At 36.0% G+C, this 23,207-nt stretch overlaps 1 protein-coding gene across 2 annotated transcripts; it reads right to left on the bottom strand.

Moving 5' to 3' along the window:
- Positions 1 to 17,610: 17,610 nt before the first annotated feature.
- Positions 17,611 to 20,043, bottom strand: LOC116922291. Of its 2 annotated transcripts, none has more exons than XM_032928668.2 (5): positions 19,860 to 20,043; positions 19,474 to 19,795; positions 19,055 to 19,398; positions 18,845 to 18,995; positions 17,611 to 18,776 (listed from the first exon to the last, which is right to left on the bottom strand). In XM_032928668.2, exons 3-5 carry the CDS (start codon positions 19,193 to 19,195, stop codon positions 18,520 to 18,522), a joined length of 549 nt encoding a protein of 182 aa, XP_032784559.1. In that variant the 5' UTR covers positions 19,196 to 19,398; positions 19,474 to 19,795; positions 19,860 to 20,043; the 3' UTR covers positions 17,611 to 18,519. The 2 variants fall into 2 exon arrangements, 1 of the variants encoding a protein (XP_032784559.1); XR_006652573.1 differs by lacking the exon at positions 17,611 to 18,776 and having other exon boundaries at positions 18,906 to 18,995; positions 19,474 to 19,597; positions 19,670 to 19,795.
- Between the last annotated feature and the right edge of the window lie 3,164 nt (positions 20,044 to 23,207).

The following is a 23,207-nucleotide window of genomic DNA, read 5'->3' on the forward strand; positions in this document are numbered from 1 at the left end:
ATTCTGCAGTACTTACAACACTGCCGTATTCGCCACACACATAAGGTGTGACGCTATAGTCCTTACAACACTATAGCCAACTATATCAATACAAGCTTAAGGATATCCCATCTCGAATCTACTTAACTTTTCTCTGCTAAACTGAGGAGCTACCGAACAAAACGAACCGAACCAGAGCCGAACCGGAGCCGCACCAGTAAGCAATTAAAGCATCTGGTATGACCCGAAGCTTTACTGGAAGTTAAAGATTGTAAGATATCTCGATTAACACAAGGTTAGTCATCAAATCATCAAAATACCACGTGGACTATTCAACCAAACATCGTTTGTCAAGTTACCCTGTTAAGATCTCTATCTAGTTCAAGCAGCAGTCAAAATGGATGATCCAGCCCTTTTTGCAGCAAACAATGCAGCAGCAAGAATTGCAGCGACGTCAAGGTCGCATCCCGTTAGCCCTTCTGTTTCCATAACAATCATGGATGCAGCAGCAGAAGCAGCAGCCCAAGCAGTCGTCTCTGATCCTGTCATCGCAGAAATCGCATGGTTAACACGAATACGAACCACTACAAGACGTCAGATCACGAACACGTGTACGCAGTTTGCATCAGCCATCAGAAAAGGAGAATCGCGAAGTGGTTTGAAAGTCCTTGTAGAGTACGCAATGGAGTTGTTAAAAGAAGCACGTTACTTCAACAATCAACTTCTAGAAGGGACAGAGCCGGAAGAATTTGACCGGCAACACGAGGCACATACTAAGTACGTCCAGCAAATTAAGGCAGTGGAGACAGAGCTCCAACGGTATCTCGCCTCACTCGTACATTTACTACCGTCAATCAGAGGTAATCAACCACCTCCGGAACCATCAAGGTATTTCCCGCTACAAGGTAGTCAGCAGCAACACGGACAATCGCAGCAAGATGAACGCCACCAAATTCGGACCTCTCTACACGGTAGTCAACACCCGTTATTAGGATCACAAGTAGCTACACACACACAGCGCCAAACTAAAGCCCAAGACAGAAACTAAATGCAGCCCAGTTGGATTTACAGGAAGCAGAACGAGCATTACAATCGCTCCAAGTGGAAGAGGACGGAGATCACAATTCATTTGCATAATTCTGCGACAACGATGCAGTTAATAGATGGTGCCAAGACAACAGACAGTGGGGAGCAACAAGAGAAACCTACCCACATCATCCAGAGGCCCCAGACGACTGGATCAATATGTATCGTCTTGGTCTTTTGCGCCCACCTATACGCATGGAATCCGGAACACATCCAGCAGTACGAGCAGAGTTACCTGATTTCGGGGGAAAAGCTTTAGAGTGGTTTGCGTGGATAAATTTATTCCGCGTGCGTATCCGTATCTCCAATTGCAGACGTCTGCACCATGGTTTGCTCCACGACCAGTCAAAAGAAAAAGATGGATCCGTTTGTCCAGCCACTGCACGTACCAGCAAGTCAAGAAGAAAAAATGCAGCCGTCGGCATGATCCAACTCGATGTCCTAGATGCTGAGGGAAGAACCGTAAAAGCCAACGTGTTTCTCGACGAAGGTAGCGACAGCACCCTTTTCAAGGAGGGATTTATTCGTCGGTTCAAGCTAAGCGGATATCCACAAACACTTTCCGTTGATTGCGCTGGAGAAGTCTTAGGAAGTACACTTCAGGTCGTATCCGACTTAGGGCTAGACTGCCCACAGGCGACTTAGTGACACTGCAAGGTTCGACCATGCCTGCTGTCACAAGTTCGGTTCCGCTTGTAGATTTGAACACATTCAAGAAACGTTGGAGACTTTTGGCAGTTCTTCCTGTTGAAAGTAATGGCGGACGCATAGACATTCTTCTTGGAATAGATCAAGCACACCTGACGGCAGCTATTGAATCCCGCATAGGACGAGAAAACGAACCAACAGGGATTCGCACTCGTCTTGGATTGATTGTAAGAGGAGTAATCGGGACTACAATCAGAAATCTGATGGTGAGGACACAGCAGTGTTCGCTAACATCGAAGAAGAAGGAGATGCATTGGAGAAGCAGATGAGCCGCTTCTGCTATACCGAAGATTTTGGGACGGAGTACAAGATTGATTGCGTTTCCGAAGCAAATAGACAAGCTTTCAACATTCTAGAGAGCGGAACAGGTAGATTAGCCGTCGGTTAGGAGACACTTATAATCCTATAATTTATGAGGCACCCATAATCTTCCACTTGGAAGATTGGGGAGCCAAATTTACCAAATAACCACAATTTGACTGAAAGAAGATTGGCAACCCTGTTGCACCGGTTTAAACAATAACCCGATTGCGGACAGGAGTATACAAAGGCCATAGAAAAGAGCTTCGAAAAGGGCTATACTATTGTGTTGAAAGATGCTGATTACGATCCACCGGAGAGATCTCGCTCACCGTGGGGTGAGAGAAGGTACAAAGCTACGCGTCGTGTTTGACGCTGCAGCGCCGTTCAAGGGAAATGTCTGAACGACAGTATCCTCAGGGTTCCGGCTTTACAAACCCCACTGCCATCAGTTATCCTCAAATTTCGTCAGATTGCGTGGGCAGCTGACATAGAAGCTATGCTTAGCCGAAATTGGCTGAGACAAGGAGACGCACGGTACTTCCAGTTTCTATGGAAAGGAGACGGAGAGGAGGAAGCTCGCGTGTGTGAAATGAAGAAACTCCCTTTTGGTGCTCCCTGTTTGCCGTTTATCGCGATAAGTACCACCCGGAGAATTGCTTCCGATTTCAGTGATGATTCAAGAGTAATCGAAGCAATAAACAAAAAGATGTACGTTGACTATTACCTTAGCTCCGCCAAGTCACTGGAGGAGGGTATTGAAGAAGCTATAGGTGTTAAAGAAACTTTAGCAAAGGGAGACATGCACCTTCAAGGTTGGATATCCCATTCCGCAGCCTTTCTCAAAACAGTAGCACCTGCAAGCATAGGTGTTAGTTCAAAGCTGTCCGAACTTTTGTTAAGCAGTAACGACTCTGAGAAAGTCCTTGGCGTTTTCTGGAATCCGAAATCGTAGACGTTAAATTTCAGACTAGGCGGGCTGGAAGAATTAGTCTACCCTCGCGCCGGAATTGCAAGTAAAGTGGTGAGTCTGTTCGCGGAAGGCAGCGCCTCTTATCGTTAAAGCCAAGATCAAGCTTAGAGAGCTTGGAACAAAAGCGCTCCAGTGGAACGATAGCGTCAGCAATGAAGACCATGATTGGTGGGACACATGGTTTAGCACTTTGACGCAGCTCAAAATCATCGACATTTCTCGCTGCTTATTCCAAGATGAAGAGAATATTGTCCGATCGGAGCTTCACGCATTTGGAGACGCATCGGAGGAAGCCTACGCTGCCGTGATTTACATTACGAATCAGTACTCAGACGGACGAGTACTAGTACGGCACGTGTGGGCAACAACAAAATTAGCACCCAAGAAAGACGGTCTTTTAATACTCGGTGGACGAGCCGGGCGAGGCAAATTGCCCTACGAAGAGTTACATCCGCCATTGCTACCCGTGCAACATAGTTTTACAAGAGCCATCGTTCGCCTGTTCTACGTTTTATTGAAGCACGTTGGAACAGACTACCAGATTTGTTACATCAGACAGCATTCTGGATACCAAGAAGCAGAGAACTAGTCAAAAGCAGTGTTCTGTCGAAAAAAAACATTGGAATAAAATTTTGAATAGAATAACGCAAAAATTCGAATATTTATTCATTATTCGTCGAATAAAAATTTTACTTATTCGCATTCGTTATTCTTATTCGTTGTAACTCCAAATTGTATCATTTCGAATACAATTTCGAATAAATAATTTTATTTTTTTTGGCAAAAATTCTCATTTTTATTGCTGTTTAGTAGAAACATTTTCACTTGTTCAAAAAATGTTGATGAAATTGCTAAATTAACGCAGAAAATGTTTATCCAGTTACGACTAAACTGGAAATCGACTAACATTGCAATTAGAAACACGATTAAACAGCTTAAGTTTTTGATACTTTTAGAAACATATAATTTGGAAGCTAAAATGTTGCTTTAAACTGCTAATGATCATATAAAATTTATTTTATAATATTATATTGGGATACGTGGATGAACAAAATCAGAACTCGAAAAATTCTAAGCGTGGTTTTAAGTCCAGAAATCACTTAGATTAACTAACTGATTTGTAGTTATAACTAGCTATTTACTTTAGGTAACATGTCATGATATAGCCATATGCTTTTCAAAAATTAGTTAGCCGTATCGTTAAATTTAGGTGGTTTTCCCTGAGATAAAAACATGATTTACAAAAGTAGTCTTAAATTTTTAATCATCGATATATAGGGTTTTTTTCTAAAATTTAAATTGCATTTTAACTAAAAATGGGAGCCATTTTTTACAGTGCAGTCGACGCATGAATTTTCATAGGATTAAAAATTTAAAATAACTGATTGCACAGTAGGTTCCAAAAGTATCCGAACATATTCCGTTTTTGGACTATTTTAGCATGGGGTGAAATGACGGAGCTAAATGATGAAAAGAATACTATGTATATAATAGAATACTATATATATATACAAGAGTATAAGAATACTATGTATATAATAGAATACTATATATATATACCAGAGTATAAGAATACTATGTATAATATATATAGTATTCTATTACTCTGGTAAAAGTATAGGGATAAAAAAACCAATTTGGGTGAAAATTGTAGCACTGAGAAAACCGCAAAAACAGCGTTTTTGCATAAGGTTCTCTCAGGCTTCCAAAGACTTCTGTTAGGTACTGCATGTTAAAGAATTTATATCCAAAGAAACGTTCAAAAAGCAAAAAAAAATTTCTACATGCCCCTCTAACGTGGTAAGTTGGCATTGGTAGTGGGGTAAGTAAGCCCCATGTATTTCAAATGGGAATTTCAGGCAAATGTTGATGTTGCAAACAAATTCGAATAACATTACAATGAAGGAAAATTCTATAGTTATTTCTGAGGGGGCCTGAAAAAATAAAAAAATTATATACGTAATTCATGCAAAGTTTTCACAGGTGAACATCCTAGAACGCGATACACACCTAACATGTGCCCAATATTAACCTCTTATGCATAGTACTGTTCACCATAAGTCATATCTACCAAAAATTAGACTCAAAATTCACTGACGGTTCTCTCTAAAAAGGGATGTTTAGAAAACAATAATAGACAAAATTTTTCTTGCGCGTTTTCTTTACAAATTCTTCTGAAAAAGGCAAATAATTTGTATTGAAAAGAGGTTTGCCGTTCAACCGCCTTCGTAATCCCCCTAAAGGTCACTCCTCTTGCGCTCAAAGGAAAAAAAAAACGCCTCCTATCGTCTCCCTTTTCGCGAAAGCCAGACACCTTCATCGAGCGACCGCTCATTACTGAAAACAAAAGTGAAAAATTCCCCTCCTTTTTCCAACTTCTATCCCATGACCTTCATGTTCACTGCAATTAGGTCTTAGGTTGAGCTAATGTTTGAGTTAAAACAATAACACTGTTAAAAAGGGTACCACTTATTTGGGGTTAACAACCCCGAAAAATGTGAGAATGTACGAAATTTAGACTTTTTCTAAAATTTCGGGGTTTTAACTACTATTCACATTTTTTTTCAAATTCAATGCAAATTTTTTGGACAACGGAGTTTGTATACAAAGAGAAAAATATTTTCGAAGAAAAGACGCATGTAATATTATTCATAAAAGTAGTCTACATACAAACAGGAACGAAAAGAGGCAGGATGAAACTGATAGACATGAAATTCTTCAGTTTTGAGAGATTCTGAGCAATTTGAAAATTATCTGGTGTTTTTTCAATTATAGGAAAGACTGGACTTTTTTAAAGAATAATGCAGTTCGATAAACCTTACAAATTAAGAAAAAATTTTCTCAGTGAGAAGCAATATTTAAAATCATACCAAATTCTTGAGCTGTGTGAAATAATGGGACCCAAAATCAACCTTTCTTTAACACTGTTAAAACTCAGACTATTGTTTTGGGTTGCTCATTTAATGTTTTTTAATTATGTCAATTTAAGTTAGGTAATATTTATCAACTTCACCAATTTTATTAATCGGTGATGTTCGAAAACAGAGTTTCAGCACGTAAAATCGAATGTTACCATAACTTAAAAAATTTTCCCCTAAATTTTCCTATCACCTAACCGACTTTAATTATATTTTAAGAGATGTTTGCCAGTCATATATCATCGAATGTAGCTCAGTGGCAAAGCATTGGAATACAAATCGAAACATCTGGTGTTTGAGTCCCGTGGCATACTAATATTTTTTTCATTCCCTATCTATAATTCCCCACAAATTTAGGGTTAACCCCAAAAATTTCGTATTGCGATACGATACAAAGTTTTCGGGGCTGAGAACCCCAGATCTCATTTGCCGAATTTTTCGGACAATTAACCCCGAAATCAGTGTTTCGGATTTTCTAAATTTGCCGGATTTGACTCAAATCCAAATCATTGCGTGTGTTTTGAAATCCGTTCCAAATCCTAAGTTCGAAAAAATCAGCAAAATCCAATCCAAATCAAATCCAAATCCAAATCCAAATCATTTTAAATTTGAGAAAATCCGATCCAAATCCGATCCAAATCCGATCCAAATCCAATCCAATTCACAATCAATTGTTAATTTTATGATTGCAACATGTAACACTTAGTTACATACAAGTTCTTCTACATATTTCTGTGTCAAGGTAAACCTTTTTTAAATTTCCATTTATTTTTTTTACTTTAATCCCTAATTTAATATCATATAAAAACCCAAGACTTAATTGGATTAGTTTACTTTTTAATAGAATTTTTGCTAAAAAGTCTGTTCGACTTTTGATTTCTTACAAAATCCATATTTTTTTTTAAACTATAATAACAGGTTCCTTTAGATTTCTTAAGTTGGATTAAATCTTTATATTTCTGAGTATAGAGCAGTAAAACATCCTGCGTTGCGCGTTTTCCACAAATGCGAAAATCTCATTTGTGTCCAAGTTGGACTGCTGCGGCTGCAGCGTCTTATGGAGAAACCATCTTCTTCACGTTAAAAATTAAGTTTTCATAACTATAATTTAGATTTCCCCCTTTTCCTCCTAGCAGTGGGTACCCTATTCATCTTTTTATTTCCCAATATTTTTTTCTAGCTTCAGTTCTATCTACTTTATTTTTATTTTATTTTTGTTTGTAAGTTGCTCGTCTCTTTTAGCCGAAGAATTTCGTTTGCTGCCAGAAATTCGTCTGCTACAAGGGGATGAACAACAAACCATTCACAAACAATAGCTAAATAAAAATAAACCAGATAGAACTAGGACTAGAAAAAAAATTGGGAAATGAAAAAAATTAATAGGGTACCCTCTGCTAGGAAGAAAAGGGGGAAAATCTTAATTATATTTATGAAAACTTATTTTTTAACATGAAGAAGTTGGTTTCTCCATAAGACGCTGCAGCCGCAGCAGACCAACTTGGACACAAATGAGATTTTCGCATTTGTGGAGAACGTGCAACGTAGGATGTTTTACTGCTCTATTCGGACTGACAATGGTGAAAAGAGCAAAAAAAAAAAAAGAGTTAGCCACATTTTTAATATACGATGACGAAATCACGAAATTTTTCAATCTAATAAAACGGTAAAGAGTATATGTCTGGTCTTACACACGATGGAGGTAAGAGGATCAAGTGCAGAGTCTGCAGACGACAAGAAAGGTAAATACTAAACAGTGGCTGGGTGGTACAGGAAAAAGTTCTAAATTGGAAAAAAATCCGAAACAAATCTTTATAAAGGATTTGGATTTGATTTGAAAAAATCCGGGTTTTTTTTTGTGGGGATCAAATCCGATCCAAATCCAAGCCATTGAAAAATAAGGCAAATCCAAATCCCTTAAAAATCCGGGAGGATTTGGATTTGATTGGATTTGGATTTGATTTGAAAAAAAAAATCCGAAACACTGCCCGAAATAGTGGTGTACTTTTTTAACAGTGAAGTACAAATTTATTTACAATAGAGGCAATTCACTTCGCGGTTTCGCGTGTCAATTGTTTCTGCGTCCGCCATGTTTGCTGTTTGTTATTGTTTTTATTCTCATCGTTTGTATAGGGTGATGTTAAAATTTTTGAATACAAATAACATTTGTGGAAAAGCAGTGTAATTTTTTGTTATTTTTATTCCAGCATCTAATGTCTACATCTCTTGGTAAGTATTTGTTAAAATTTGTGTTAATGGACCTATATGGTTTTGTTTTTAAAAAATATTTTGTTCAGAGCTGCCATGGGTGACAACGTACAGTACCCCCGGCTATGCCGTCGGGTATGGGAGAGGGTCGAGGGGTGAGAAAGGACCCAAGTTAAAACCAAGTTACCCGACGGCATAGCCGCGGGTAGGGACAACGAATGCAGCACATGTCGGGGGTGATCCAATATTTCAAAAGGATCTTTTTTCCCATAAAACATATATAAAAAAATTAAATAAAAAATAATTGATTTTTTTATCATAAGAAGAAAGTATTTTATCTGTTTTGATTGTTGCAGTAATGGATAACAACAAATTCACAGACATTCTTTTAGTTGTTGTTATACATTACAGCAACAATCAAAACAGATTAAATTCATTCTTCTTATGATAAAATTAAATTATTTTTAATTTTTTTTATACGAATAATCTAGCTGTGTTTAAAGAAAACAAAATCTGAGCACTTGAAATTGATCCCAGTGCCCTTGGTGGCGCAAGCACAAATCTTAATTTTCTCTGTAAAACATTCCAGTGTAACAACTTTGGTGGATAGGGAAGCACTTTTTTAGTTCAACTAATTCAAAAACATGCACTATATTCTTATAGAGTAAAGAAAAACGCGTCGTTCGGCATAAAAAAATTAATTTAAGGATTTTTTGAAGTATTTTATTTATATTTTTGAAAACGCCGGTATTAACATAAGAAGTTAAGATAACTTTAAGATCACTTTTTCTTCTGATAGAGGAAAAAGAAAAAAAAATTAGTCCTTACCAATAAAAAGATATTTAAGTTTTCCTGAGACCCGTAGCGCCATAAAAATGCACTAAAACACGGGGGTGTACCTAATCGTTTGGTGGGTACTGTATCTGCTAAATAAAATCCACTTTGCCTACGAAGAAACAATGAATTGTGATCTAAACATAAAGCAGCAAAGGAAATATGATACCAAATTAACTGTGTTCCAAAATAAAGATGTTTTTAAGAGAAATAATTGATAGTCCAGTAAATCAGTCAATTTTACCGTTTATTGTTACATTTGTGTTCAAAATAAACTCGAAATGAATCTAAAAAAATTTTTTTTTTCATTTAAACAGACGGTACAATACTTGGATTCATGTTAGCCCCATGACTGCCATAAACAAAACATTTTTAAAAAATTAACAATAAAGGTCCATTAACAAAAAATTTTTACAGATGCTTACCGAAACATGTAGCAATGAGATGAAGGAATAAAAATTAAAAAAAAAATTAGCCGTCTTTTCAAAAATTAAATTTCTGTTTATAAATTTCAACCTCAACCTATAAACACAATGAGAAAAATAACACAAACAACCAGCAAATATGGCGGACGAAGAAACAATTGACACGCGAAACCGCGAAGTGAATTGCCTCTATTACCTGTTGAGATGGCTAATTTTTGATTGATGCTAGTTGGAGTACAAATAATTGTTTTATTAAGAACCGAGCTCACGCCATAATAACAACTGCATTTTAAAATATAAAACGTAATATTTAAAACATTTAAAAATTGTCCTCGAAATATTCTCGTGATATTTAAAGCATAAAAAATTGTCCCCTAAAATATTCTATCAGCCATCATAGGACGTAGATTACGGCAATACTTCAGTTATGATATTGTGTAAAGAAGTGGCACAGTGGAAGAAGACATGCCAACAAACCTGCAGGATCGGGGTTCGAATTCTGAAGATGTGCTTGCGTATAAATATAAAACAATTTATGTTTTGTTTATACGCTAAAGGTATTTCATTGAAAGACAATTAGGTGTTCCAAAAGTTCTATTTCGGAAATACATTCAAATCGACCTTGAAAGCAAAATTAAGGAAAAAATCCCTTTTGTTTTGACCTTAAAAATTGAGGGGCGTATCGGTTGCCTAGGTAACACGGGGAACGGCATAAGGGCATTTACCCGCCACACCACAAGACACTGTGTCTATAATTTTAGACACAATGTCTCGGAGTTCCTAAGTTTACAAAAATATCTAGATAAATGTATACAATTGTCTACCTTTTCTAGACATCTCTTTTTAGAGAGTTTGACAGGCCATGTAGGGGAGACTGCTTGGAGTATTCCGGGACACCGGGTCAAGAGGGACAGTAGGGGGAAAAATAGTAGATTTTAATAGAATTAAAAATTTTTTTAGTATGTTATTTGGATACATACAATCTACTTTGGCATGAAATTTGGTTGAGTTTTGTCAATAACTGTATCAGTTATTAACAAAACTAAAAAAAACGGTTTTTTTAGTTAATTTTGTATCCACCATTTAATGTTTCTAGAAAAAAATAATCGCAAATGGCATGTAAATTTAATATGGAAATGAAGCTTAATCATTTCTTTATTGTTAAAAACAAAAATTATAATTTTCGATCAATTACTGTAGATAACATTAACGTTTTAAAAAAATAGTCTTTATCGGGAAATCAGGACAGCTGTTTTTGACTAAAATGGGACATTAGTGGGCGGGTTTGGCCTTCAAGCCCATCAATCATCACCGAGCTCATGACGCCATTACTGTTCCTTACAATGATAACAAGCAATCGATTATTCAGCATATTAATCGATTACAATAAGCCAAACCCCCACCTATCTTGTAATAGGGGTTTTTTATCATATAAGAAAAAAATTTTATTAACAGAAGAATCAAATTGAAACATTTATTAACTTATAGAGTCTATGCAGTGGGACGCTATTTCAATTATTACAAATTTTTTTAATGAATTTTAAGGCGAAAACGGAGGACGTCCCTCACCACCCACCCTAGTGTCCTCACTTACCCCTCAAAATAGGCTCCTCCCACAAATCTAAGAAAACTTTAAAGGTCTTATATGGGAAAATGGTTTATTATTAAATTATATTAAAAATATGGGGGGTACATTACCGTATGGGATACATAAAAACAAAATAATAAATTAATTTAATAATTAGTTTGGGAGATATAGGGGGAAAACAAAAACCGTCCCGGCTTACTCCAGTCTCCCCAACTATACATATGCATGTATAATGGATATGCCGACATGCCAAATGTTGCCATGTATCAACTTGCCCTAACCCAGGGTGTATTCAAATAACAATATTTATTACTGATTTGCAACCGAAAACAAATCCATTGTTACAGTTCAATAAAGGACAAAATTTTCTATAATAGGGGAGAGTGGGGCTAGTTGGCAGGAGGGCAAGTTTGCAATTCCTAATTTTGAAGAATTGTGTGAAAGAGGTTTTATTGAAATAATTCATAGTCAAAGATGTTTATCGTGCGCACATTTGTGCAAAGTTTTATAAATTTATCCCAAATAGTTTAGGAAATAGAAAATAATGAAATTTTTTGCGTCAAATCCACAATAGTTGCGTGTTTGGTATTCATCAATTTTACCTTTTCTTGGTATGCATATAATTTTTAAAAAATATTAGTTTTATAGAAAATTGTGTCCTCTATTGAACTGTAACAATGGATTTGCTTTAAACAATTATAAAGGAGTAATAAAATTTTTTTTTAATAAACCCCGGGTTGGGTTAAGTTGATACATTGCAACATGGGGCATGTCGGCATAAGCATTATAGGGGAGACCGGGGCTAGTTGGCTTAGGGGTAAGTCGCTCTTTTGCGTATTATTTAACGCCACTTAAAAAGTAGAATTTTTCAGTATAGCCGAAGTGTTAATTAATATCACTAGATGGTCTGTACAAAATTTTGATTTTGTCTGCACTTAAATGCTGACGTTGTACTGCGAAAACCGTCTTACGCTTCGCCGCGAACTTTTTTTTTCCGTGCACTTTTCTTTTTCAGAAATAAGGTATGTAGTGGATGTTAATGAATTTTTTTCTTTAGATACCTTAGTCTTTTAGCTAAGGGTCAGTCAATTCTAAAATTCAATATAATTTATTTTTAAGTAAATTATTTTAAAGAAAACAATGACCCCTACCCATGGGGTAGGTTGACTGTTTTTTGGGGGGGCAAGTTGGCCTTGTGTTTTAGCTTCTGACCTTGTTTATTTGTGTGTCAAAATCTTCTGTTTTTTTAGTATTACACGAGGATGAGGAACTATGTACGAAAAACTGACAGGGGAAAAACGCCTAGTGGGTCTATCGAAAGAGCAATTGATGTTGTTCTTACAGAAGGAAGAGGAATAACTGAGGTGGGAGAAATGTTTCAGATTCCCAGAAGAAGTCTTGCTAGATACGTAGACAAGAATAAGAATGAGCTACCCTGTAAACAAAAATATGGTTATTCAAAGATTCGTCAGGTAAGAAATACATTGAGTTTAGGCTATAGGCATAGTAAGTTAGGCTAATGAGTGTAAACATTTTGTCGAGCAGGTTCACAGATGAGGAGGAGGCTATACTAGTGAAATATTTGCATCGAGCAGCAGATATTTATTTTGGATGGTCACCACTGGACGTTAGGAAGCTAGCATTTCAATTGGCCACCAAAATGAACATCAAAATTCCCTTGTCGTGGACTGCAAAATGCTTAGCTGGCCCTGGCTGGCTTAGCTCATTTCTTAAGAGACATAATACTTTGTCAATTAGGAAACCCAAGGCTATCTCCTGGGAAAGAACATCATATTTCAACAAACACAACTGCGACGCCTTTTTTGACAATTACGAGAAGCCACAAGGAAGATTGTGTTATCTGAACAGCCGCCCAACTCTAAAGCTGATGAATTCAAGAAAAGCAAGCCAGCAAAGCGGGAAAAAAAAAGAAGTCAAGAAAAAGAATCATTTTGCCCAGAATGCGGAGGGCGTTATTCGACCATTAAAGAAGATTGGATTCGTTGTACAATTAAAAAATGTTGCTTATGGGCGTGCGAGTCGTATGTGGATGACAGAGGAGAAGATGAAAGTTCATACGTGTGTTCAAAGTGTTCTGCAAAGATGTAAGGCCAACTTGCCCCGACTTCACGGGCAACTTGCCCCACTTACGGGGTAAGTTGCCAGCTGAAAGTGTCCGAATAAAACTGTTTTTTGGGCAGAAAGTTTTTCTAAATTAGTATTTTTTTACGCCACAATTTAGATAAGATAACAAAGCATCAGCTAGGCCATAAATGTTATCATTACAGGAAAAATTACAAGTGGTAAGACAGGGTGTGTAAAAACCAGGCCAACTAGCCCCGGTCTCCCTTACATGCATATATATAGTACAGTATCCTGCACAAAAATCCGAACAACGCTTAAATTTTTTAAAGCCACCTATTGGCGGGGTAAAGGGTTTTTTGTTTGTTTTTCTTTAAGAGGGAGGGTAGACGGGGTGACGGACACATAAGGCAGGGTTGGGTAAGTCTAGAATTTTTTTTTTTATGCCTTTAAGCTATTACGCTTTAAGGCAAGTAACAGGTCGGGACATTTTGCAACCCCCACGGTGATGTGTTTTTTTTAAACGACAGTTGGAAATGTTGGATTTAGGCTCTGTAATATTCTTTACCCAAAATAAATTATACAGCTGCCTGTGCACAATTTCGTCGATACCGATGGCATATGTGTAGAGCCTCTAATTGCGACGGTGGAATTCAGTGTTCGATTCCCGATAAGGAATTGCAATATATTTTGTATCTTTGTAATATTCTTCAATTGCATATGCTGGAATATTATTTTTCTTAGAACGAATTAAATTATTATTTTTTTAAGTTATTTAATAAACAAAAAAAAGCACATATAGCTCAATGAAAATTTGTTTTATATATGAACAAGAATTCCTCGTATGATTAACACAATAATTCATCACCTCATCTGGAATCGAACACCGATCTCCAGCATCACATTCAGAAACGCTACACCTACGCCATTGACAACGACGTAAACATTCACAGGCAGCTGGAAGATAAGCTAAATTGTTTCGGTAAGCAACATTCCCAAGCCCAAGCCATAAATTTCCAACTGTCGTTTAAAAAAACACACCACCCTGAGGGTTGCAAAAATGTCCTGACCTGTAACTTGCCTTAAAGCGTAATACCTTAAGGCATTTTTTTTTAATGTCTAGACTTACCCAACCCTGCCCTGTCGTGTCCATCACCCCGTCTACCCTCCCCCTTAAAAAAAAAAAAACCCGCTACGCCGCCAATAGGTGGCTTAAAAAAATTAAATCGGTGTTCGGATTTTTGTGCAGGATACTGTACATGGCCTGTCAAAATGTCAGGGAATTGTAAGTCGAATTTTTGCTAGATATGACTTATGGTGAACAGTGGTATGCATTAGAGGCCAAAATTTGGCACATTTTAGGTGTTTCACTTTATACAATGTTCACCTGTGAAATGTTTGCCTGAATTATGTATATTATTTTTTATTTTTTGCATTTTAGGCTATTAAACTTTATGTAAGTTATCACAACTTATTTCTGAGTTTCCCACTCTAAAATAACTATAGGATTTTTGTTTATTGTAATGTTATTCTAGTTTGTTTACAACATCAACATTTCACTGAATTCCGTATTTGAAATACATGGGGCCAACTTACCCCACTACCACTGCCAACTTACCCCGTTAGTGGGGCATGTAGGCAATTTTTTTTTAGCTTTTTGAAAGTTGATTTCGATATAAATTCTTCAACGTAGATGAAATTAAAAAATAGCACGAGAAAGCTGGTTATATCAGCTTTCTTTTACATTTTTTTGGGTGTCAAAATATGAAAAATTAAAGAAACCAGAGAAGAAATTTAAAAAATTGTACCAACTAGCCCCACCCTCCCCTACTGTGTCCAGCAATCAACAAATTTTCTGCATATTCCTTTTCCCAACACCAATTCTAACTGTGTTTGTAACTTTTTAAATTTTTCAAAATTAAAATTCCATAATGTAATTGTTATTAAAGTTCTTACAAAATAGACTTCATTCAATGGTGGACAGCACTTCTGCATGAAATCGTTAATGTCCGAATATGATCTTTCTGCTACTTCTTTACGGCGCCCGTCAAACGTCAGTTAAAAAAGCACAAGAATGCTCCCCTTACTTCCCTTATCTGTTACGAGTTTAATTAGCCTTAGAACATTCTCATCGTATGATATCACATCGAAATATATGAAGAAAAAGTAATTAATTTTCAACAAAGTACTAACAAAGGGAAACTAACCATCATGTTTGAGGCTTTTTTTGGAAGCAGGACCTTCGTCAACAACAATAACACGCGGTCGTCCACCCTTTGCAGAAAATTGTTGTTTGGCGACCCGCCTTTTCCCTTCAAAAATTCGTTTCAGTTTCATGTACAAAATCATCTAAAAAAAGTAATAAATAATAGGCATAAAACACTTATTTGGCAAGGACAGCATTCTTAGCGATTAATTGCTCAACAACAAACCTGATAAGTTTAAATAAAAAGGGTACAACCCAAACCGTATCACCCCTTGAACTAGTGGGCACTTTATTTACTGGACAACCGTTTAAAGAGTGTCATAGATGATCATCCAATACAGGTGAAGGGAATGCATCAAGATAGTCATAGATAGAGTTATTTAAATACCAGGACACATTACCTTTCTGCACGAGATGCTAACAGTAAGAGAGACGTCATACGACAAAAACCCTTTCTACTATGCTTTTCTGGGCCAGATGCTTAACAGCATCTCAATAGTTATTGCCCTGAAAGTAGTACTTGAAGCGGGTCTGGATTCATCCCCAACAAAACCGAATTGAATCTGGGTGAGGATGAATAGTGAACTCTTCTATTGCGATGGCTAAGTGTCTACATATAGCACTGTAATCCTCTTTAACAAAAATTCCCTTCTTCTTAAGCTTTTCATAAATTACAAATCCATATCGGTTGGGTAGTTAGAACTTAGTCGTATCACAGACAACGAAGTGAAAACTGCGATCAGCCCCATAAGAGTGAGAGGATGCAGGGACATTACATTCCGTTTCATAAAAAAACGGAATGTAACGATGTTTATCAAAATTGCAGTTTATTTATTTGTTTTTGAATTTGATTCAATCACAATTCGTTAACGTTTCAAATTACAATATCATCGCCGATTAAATTTCTTAAGCTACCTGAGGACATAACAGCGTTACGTTCATTTTTTTAAATAAGTAGTAAACTAGTAATTACGTAAATAATCAAACTATTGAAATTACTTCGTTGTCTGTGATTGAAACTCTGGAACTTCGCGCCCAATTTAGGCTTTATTCCGTATTGACGTATGAGTACAGCGGTTCACGATTCATAATAAATGGGAGAGAAAATTTGAGAAAAGGGGGTCTTGAACATGAATTTATTTAGTAACCTATAAGTTGTACAAAAATTTTAAAGTAATTCAAGGGATATAAGGAAGGGATGATTAAGAAATATAAATTAAAAAATTGGATTCAATACTTTGCTCACAAACTCAGGGTGTGTGAAGCATGTGAACAGTAGGGAAATAAGAAAATTCATTAAAAAACTTGCTTAAAACACACGACGCGAACCTGACGGCAGTTACGAGCATCACCCTTTGGCCAGTAGGGGAGAGTGGGGCTAATTGTAAGGAGGGCAAGTTTGCAATTCTTAATTTAGACGAATTGTGTGAAAGAGGTTTTATTGAAATAATTCATAGTCAAAGATGTTTATCGTGCGCACATTTGTGCAAAGTTTTATAAATTTATCCCAAATAGTTTAGGAAGTAGAAAATAAAAAAATTTTTTGCGTCAAATCCACAATAGTTGCGTGCTTGGTATTCATCAATTTGATCTTTTCTTGGTATGCATATAATTTTTAAAAGATATTAGTTTTATAGAAAATTGTGTCCTCTATCGAACTGTAACAATGGATTTGTTTTTATCAATTATAAAGGAGTAATAAAAATTTTTATTTGAATAAACCCCGGGTTGGGGCAAGTTGATACATTGCAACATGGGGCATGTCGGCATAGGCATTATACATGCATATGTATAGAGTACATGGCCTGTCAAAATGTCAGGGAATTGTAAGTCAAATTTTTTGCTAGATATGACTTATGTGAACAGTGGTATGCATTAGAGGCCAAAATTTGGCAAATTTTAAGTGTTTCACTTTATACGATGTTCACCTGTGAAATGTTTGCCTGAATTATGTATATTTTTTTTAATTTTTTGCATTTAAGGCTATTAATCTTTATGTAAGTTATCACAACTTATTTCTGAGTTTCCCACTCTAAAATAACTATAAGATTTTTGTTTATTGTAATGTTATTCTAGTTTGTTTACAACATCAACATTTCACTGAAATTCATATTTGAAATACATGGGGCCAACTTACCCCACTATCACTGCCAACTTACCCCGTTAGTGGGGCATGTAGGCAATTTTTTTTTTAGCTTTTTGAACGTTAATTTCGATATGAATTCTTCAACGTAGATCAAATAAAAAAATAGCACAAGAAAGCTGGTTATCTGAGCTTTCTTTTACAATTTTTTGGGTGTCAAAATATGAAAAATTAAAGAAACCAGAGAAGAAATAAAAAAAATTTTACCAACTAGCCCCACCCTCCCCTATAGGTGATCGCAGTCTTTACATTCTTGGTCTGTGGTCGTATTGAGATAAACGTATTCATGGCTTTTCGTTTCTGCAACTGGCCATACTTGATTAAAAATGTCTTCAGCCTCATTTTCTTCACGAGCACTTTCTTCTACTAGAAGACATAGTCATGTTTAAATGAAACAACACCAATTAAACCATGTCATATAAGTAAACCTGGTTGTAATATATATATATATGTATATTATACGGTTATAATATATATGTAATATAGCAAACTATCTTAGCTACACAACAATATTTTTTTTTTTGGTGGAGTTACACCGATATTACTTGCTGTTAACTGTAAAAAACTAGAGACACCTCAAGAAAAAAAAAACGAAAAAACGTCGGGGCAATTGATACACGTCGTCGGGGAAATAGCAACATGGGTTTCCCCATAAGCGAGCTACCCGAACAATGTTGCTGGTTTTAAGAAAAGGAGTTCCGATTTTGCGCGCATAAACGGAAAGGGTGCTAAAAACAGGGGGGTTTCAATTTCCCCTCGCATGGGTCTTCGCTGAATCAATTATTTTATGTAATTTAATAAGCAATTATTTAAAAACAAATGCAACGAACTTGTAGAGAAATGAGCGCAGATTAATTTAGTATACTATTTAAAATAATTGTTTTTTACTTTTAGGGGGTAAAATTTGAAAAATAAAACGATAAAAATAATCAAGCGCAAGTCAAAATTTAATTTTATTGAGATAACTAAAAAACTATGAGAGCTACTAAGTTAAAATTTTTTATAAAAATCAACACCCTCTATTGCTATTACCACAAATTTTTTCAAATCTCTCCCTCTCATACATCGAGAGCTAGATTTTTTGTTTCAATTGCCCCACGTTTAAATTGGCCCCACTCTTCCCTACATAATGTTGTTGGTTCAATAATGGACACCTAGTCTTCAAGATGTCTTCTGGAGATGTTATATAACCTTTGCTGATCTCATAACGGCGACCTTTGAAAGTAAGCTGGCAAAGTGACTTAATCGCAACTGTACTTCCACTGCTTTTGTACAGTTGAATTAACTTTTCATAATTAGTTTTGTAAGATTCCATGTCGAGGTTGTCATCTGTAAAACAAGAATACAGATAAAATTAATATTACTGAACTTTCTAAATTATTTCTATTTTTCTATACCTGCATTATCTGTACTTTCAGAATGTACACCTGGATCCAAATAGGAAATATTCCTTTTTAGGAATGGTCTTCCTCCATTGGTACTAAGGGTTTCGCCTGCAGCTTGTCTTCGTCTCGATAAAATTCTCTGAAGCTTTGCGACTAAAGCTTGCTACAAAACACGTGAAAAGTATAGTATTTAATGTTTGTACAATTAAAATGCTGTTTTACCGAAGATGATACTGGGTCTTTAGGATTGATCTGTATTGAAGGGTTTGTTGCAAACATTTGCTGAACCACCATCCTTAAGAAATTCCCACAGGAGCATAGCGAAAATTCTTCAATTGAGTCGACAACGCGTCGATATACCATAGACAAATTTGCCTCGTTCAGACTTCCTCTATTCGTCAATATCTTGTTAAGTACGACTCCAAAATTGTTCGGCAATTTCCATTTTCCAAAATCAAGTCTCTCAGATGGCCGAAGATGAACTGATGAAGACTGTTTACGTTTAGCGACAGATTGATCTTTCCTTTTTTTCCCCTTATTCAGAGTGCTTTTGGAATTCAATTCGTCTGCATAAGAAAGATATCGTTTAGTCACTAACAGCAGCAGTTTGCCCAAAAGACGTCAAATAATGTTTTTGTTACCTGACTGTGTATCCTCATAGCACTCAGATGACGAAAATTGTGGTGCAGTATTTCTATAGTTTGTGCTTCAGTGACAGCTTTGAAGGACATTTTGATCTTTTTTCATTATTATTATGTTTTAAAACTGTAGTAACGTTATCACAAAACGTAGTAATACTACCAGTGTTCTAACAGAAAAATTAAAATGGGTTTTTACCAGACTGTTGTTCAGTATTGTAACCAAATAAAGAAGTCGATGGTTGTTGATAACTGTCCTGTGATGACTTCCCCTTTTTCCATTTTTAAAAGTATTGAGACCCAATGGTCATTGCTTCGACTACATCTGCAATAAGCCAAAGTATAGTCAGTATAAGAGTTGACTTAACCAATGCCAAGTAATGCATTACCAGACAGTACTTCATCATCACTACTGTTATCGGAAAACATTGATGGTGATATACAATGTTTGAATATGTATGTTGACTCAGAAGTCAATTTCCTTTTTTTCGTTACCTGTAGGGGAGAACGGGGTCAACTTGGACACGGGTCATATTGGACAAAGACCCTAAGTGCTACATGTTATGGAAAAAAAATTTTTTTAAAATTTTTTTATAGACTGCAATGTTTAACGTTCTAGAAAAAATATTGATTAAAATCGAATCATTATTGTTCTTGTTATCGCAGAATTTAAAAAATGGCCCTGTTTGATGTAATATTCTTCCCTATTACTGTAAGCATTTTTAAAGTGAAAAACACTACAAATGAATAAAATAATGATATGTGAAATAGCCAATTCATTTTTTTAATGATTGATAAAAAACTTAAATTATAATGCCTTTCCAGTGTTAAGTTATTAACGAAATACTAAATAGCACCGGGTTGGGTCATTTTGGACACACAGTTTTGGGGTCATATCGGACAACTTCGATATTGGAGTGGGAGGTGCTTGTGGAGAAGCCATATACGCCCGTTTACTAAAAATAAGATATCGATTACAAATCGAAACTCGATACTCTGTTAAGCCCTCCCATTTTGCTCTACCGGCCTACAAATTGTCGATTTCAGCCCCCTATTTCGTAAAAATGACATAACTCTCTATTTTTCATTTCTATTGCAAATATTTCAATATGAATGAATAAAATATTGAATAAGCAGTCTACCCATATTTTTTTTTAATTTATTTTATGTCTCCTTATGAGGAAAACTGGCTGTGTCCAATCTCACACCGTCCCTGTCCAGTTTCGCCCCACCGCTTAAATAAAAACTAAAAAAAACCGACTTCATTAAAATCCTTATAACTCGTTTATTTTAAGACTTAAAAATTACAAAAAAAATGTGGAGTTACCCAAGAAGGTGCTGCACCATTAACTAAAAATAAATATTAGAAAATAGAAATCTAAATAAAGAGGAAAGAAATTTTTTGTCCAGTTTGACCCCGTTCTCCCCTACTTGTAAGTAAAGGTCTGAAACCTTCACCTGGATAACAAAGTTGTAAAAAGTATTAGTGTTTACATAAGAAAGGTGTTGTGAATAATGTGTTACCAGAGTGTTGTTCATCGTAGACATCTGACGAAGTACTACATGGTTTTGAAGGTTTTTTGGGTAATGAATTCGAAGAAAACTTCACTCGTTCTCCAATATTACTTATAAAGCCCCTTGGGCGCCTTCGGGATTTAAGTTTACTTTTAGTTGTTATAGTTGTTAAATTATCTCTTCACTTCCAAGATTCCTAATCCAAGTCTGTCTTCTTAATTTGTTACTCTGACACGTTTTCCAATCTTTTTTGTTTTCGTTGAGCTCTTGCGGAATACAAAACAATTTAGTTTGGTTTCTATTACAATTACTGCTACATGTAGCAATGTAACATTTTTTTCTCATTTTCGTGTTTGTTTTATTGATCGGCTTCGAAACCTAACATAATCCGGACAACTATCTGTCTCAAATCTCAATTGCCGTTTTCCAATTTTGTTTACATAAGAAATAAAGACATCTAGTTTTTAAATTTTGAATTAGGAAAAGTACAAAGGTGCCATCTGTTTTCAAAATGTTGAAGCCCCCCAAACAGTACAAAATGGCCGATTGTTGACTTTGTTATATACGAAAAAAAGATCCTAGTTGTCACATAATTTTACAATTAAGAAAATAAATTGACGTGCATTATAATTTGTTGCCTTTGTCGTAATTTAAATGTACTAATTTCACCTTAAAAATATCGTTAATGCTGTTTTTTCGCTTTCCTTCATTCCTCTAAAATCCGCTTTCCAAAAAATTCCAATAAACCTTTTCGGGTCCCTATCTGGAGGAAGAGCCTATTGTAAGTTGTGTTAAAGGCCCCTAAACCTTTGGTAATTTAGTAAACTAAATCCCTCAGGGATAATCTTGCTTTAACAACCTTCATTTGGTAAAAAAAAAATATGAAAATCAGTTAGGGTTGATAGCATTTAAAAAGAGAAGAAAGTAACAAGTTACCATTCTGATGCAGTTGCGTTTCAGATTCACTTAATTTTATTTGATATTTTTCTTGCTGTTGTGGCAACTCAGAAAAACTTAATGTTCTTTTATTCCCTAGGGTACACCTTATTGATAGTTTGTGCTTCACTGGTGAGTTATCACCAAATTGCTCCTCTCTTGCGGTTGTGTTGTTTCACTCCACACAGAACGGAAAATCACTTTAACGCCCCGACCCTCGTTTTTTTGTATAGGATTCCCCGCACTAGAGTACCCCTTTTCTGAGAGGGAAAATAGCCATAGTGGAGGAACCAGGGGTCTTTGACTCTGTATGAAGGCAAAAAATACATTTTTTATGCAAAATTTGAAAATCTAAATATTTTTTTGCAGGTTTTTGCGGTTTTTTTAGAAAAATTTCAAGTTTTTGCAAATTTTTTACTAAAAATGGCAGGTTTTCAGCAGGTTTTTGATAAACATTTTCATGTTTTCCCTATTTTCAAAGTGGCACCACTGGTGGCACCACTGGTGGCACCACTGGTCATAGTATTCCACGAACCGTTGACCCAAGAGGTGAAAGTTGAAAGGTAATATAAATTAATCCAAGCCTTTAAAAATTTCAACGTTAACGTTTTCCATTATTCATAATGATAGAATGTGTGATTAAAAATCAGTTTGGGTACAAATAGCCTATTTTGGCGAACATACATGTGACTATGAGGTACCGATTTGACTTGTTTTTTTGCAATACATTATAGTCTTATTTATTTTCCTTCACTTGCCCACCCTTTTTTAAGTTAAGGCTGGGCCATATATTTTAAAGTGGGTATTTCGAACGAAAGAAAACCGCTTGAAAAGCACCTACCCGAGTTATGACCGATTAGCTATTTTCCAGGTACGTAGGTTGGGGCGGTTTACCGTGTCTCGGGTAATCGCTCTATCCCACTACACAAAATTAAAATAGCTTCATAGGTAAAAATATTAGGTATAAACAAACACATTTTACAGAAACGGATAGCCAATGATGGGGGCTATCCACTTCCGTTAAATTTTTGCTTAAAAAATACCTAACCGAGTAGTAAACCGATCGGATATTTTTGTCGGTGTGGTCGCATCCAAATCAGCATTTGTTGCCATCGCCTATCTCCGATTTGACAGTCCCGACGGCGTAAGGGGGTCATTTGTTATGGCTAAGGCAAGAGTGGCACCCATCAAATACGTTTCGATACCAGACTTGAGCTATGTGCAGCATTACTCGCCGCCCGTATAGCATCAGTGATCAAGTCAGAACTCCAACTTAAAATCGACCA

The sequence above is a fragment of the Daphnia magna genome, unplaced genomic scaffold (assembly GCF_020631705.1).
Source record: "Daphnia magna isolate NIES unplaced genomic scaffold, ASM2063170v1.1 Dm_contigs021, whole genome shotgun sequence".
Classification (NCBI taxonomy): domain Eukaryota; kingdom Metazoa; phylum Arthropoda; class Branchiopoda; order Diplostraca; family Daphniidae; genus Daphnia; species Daphnia magna.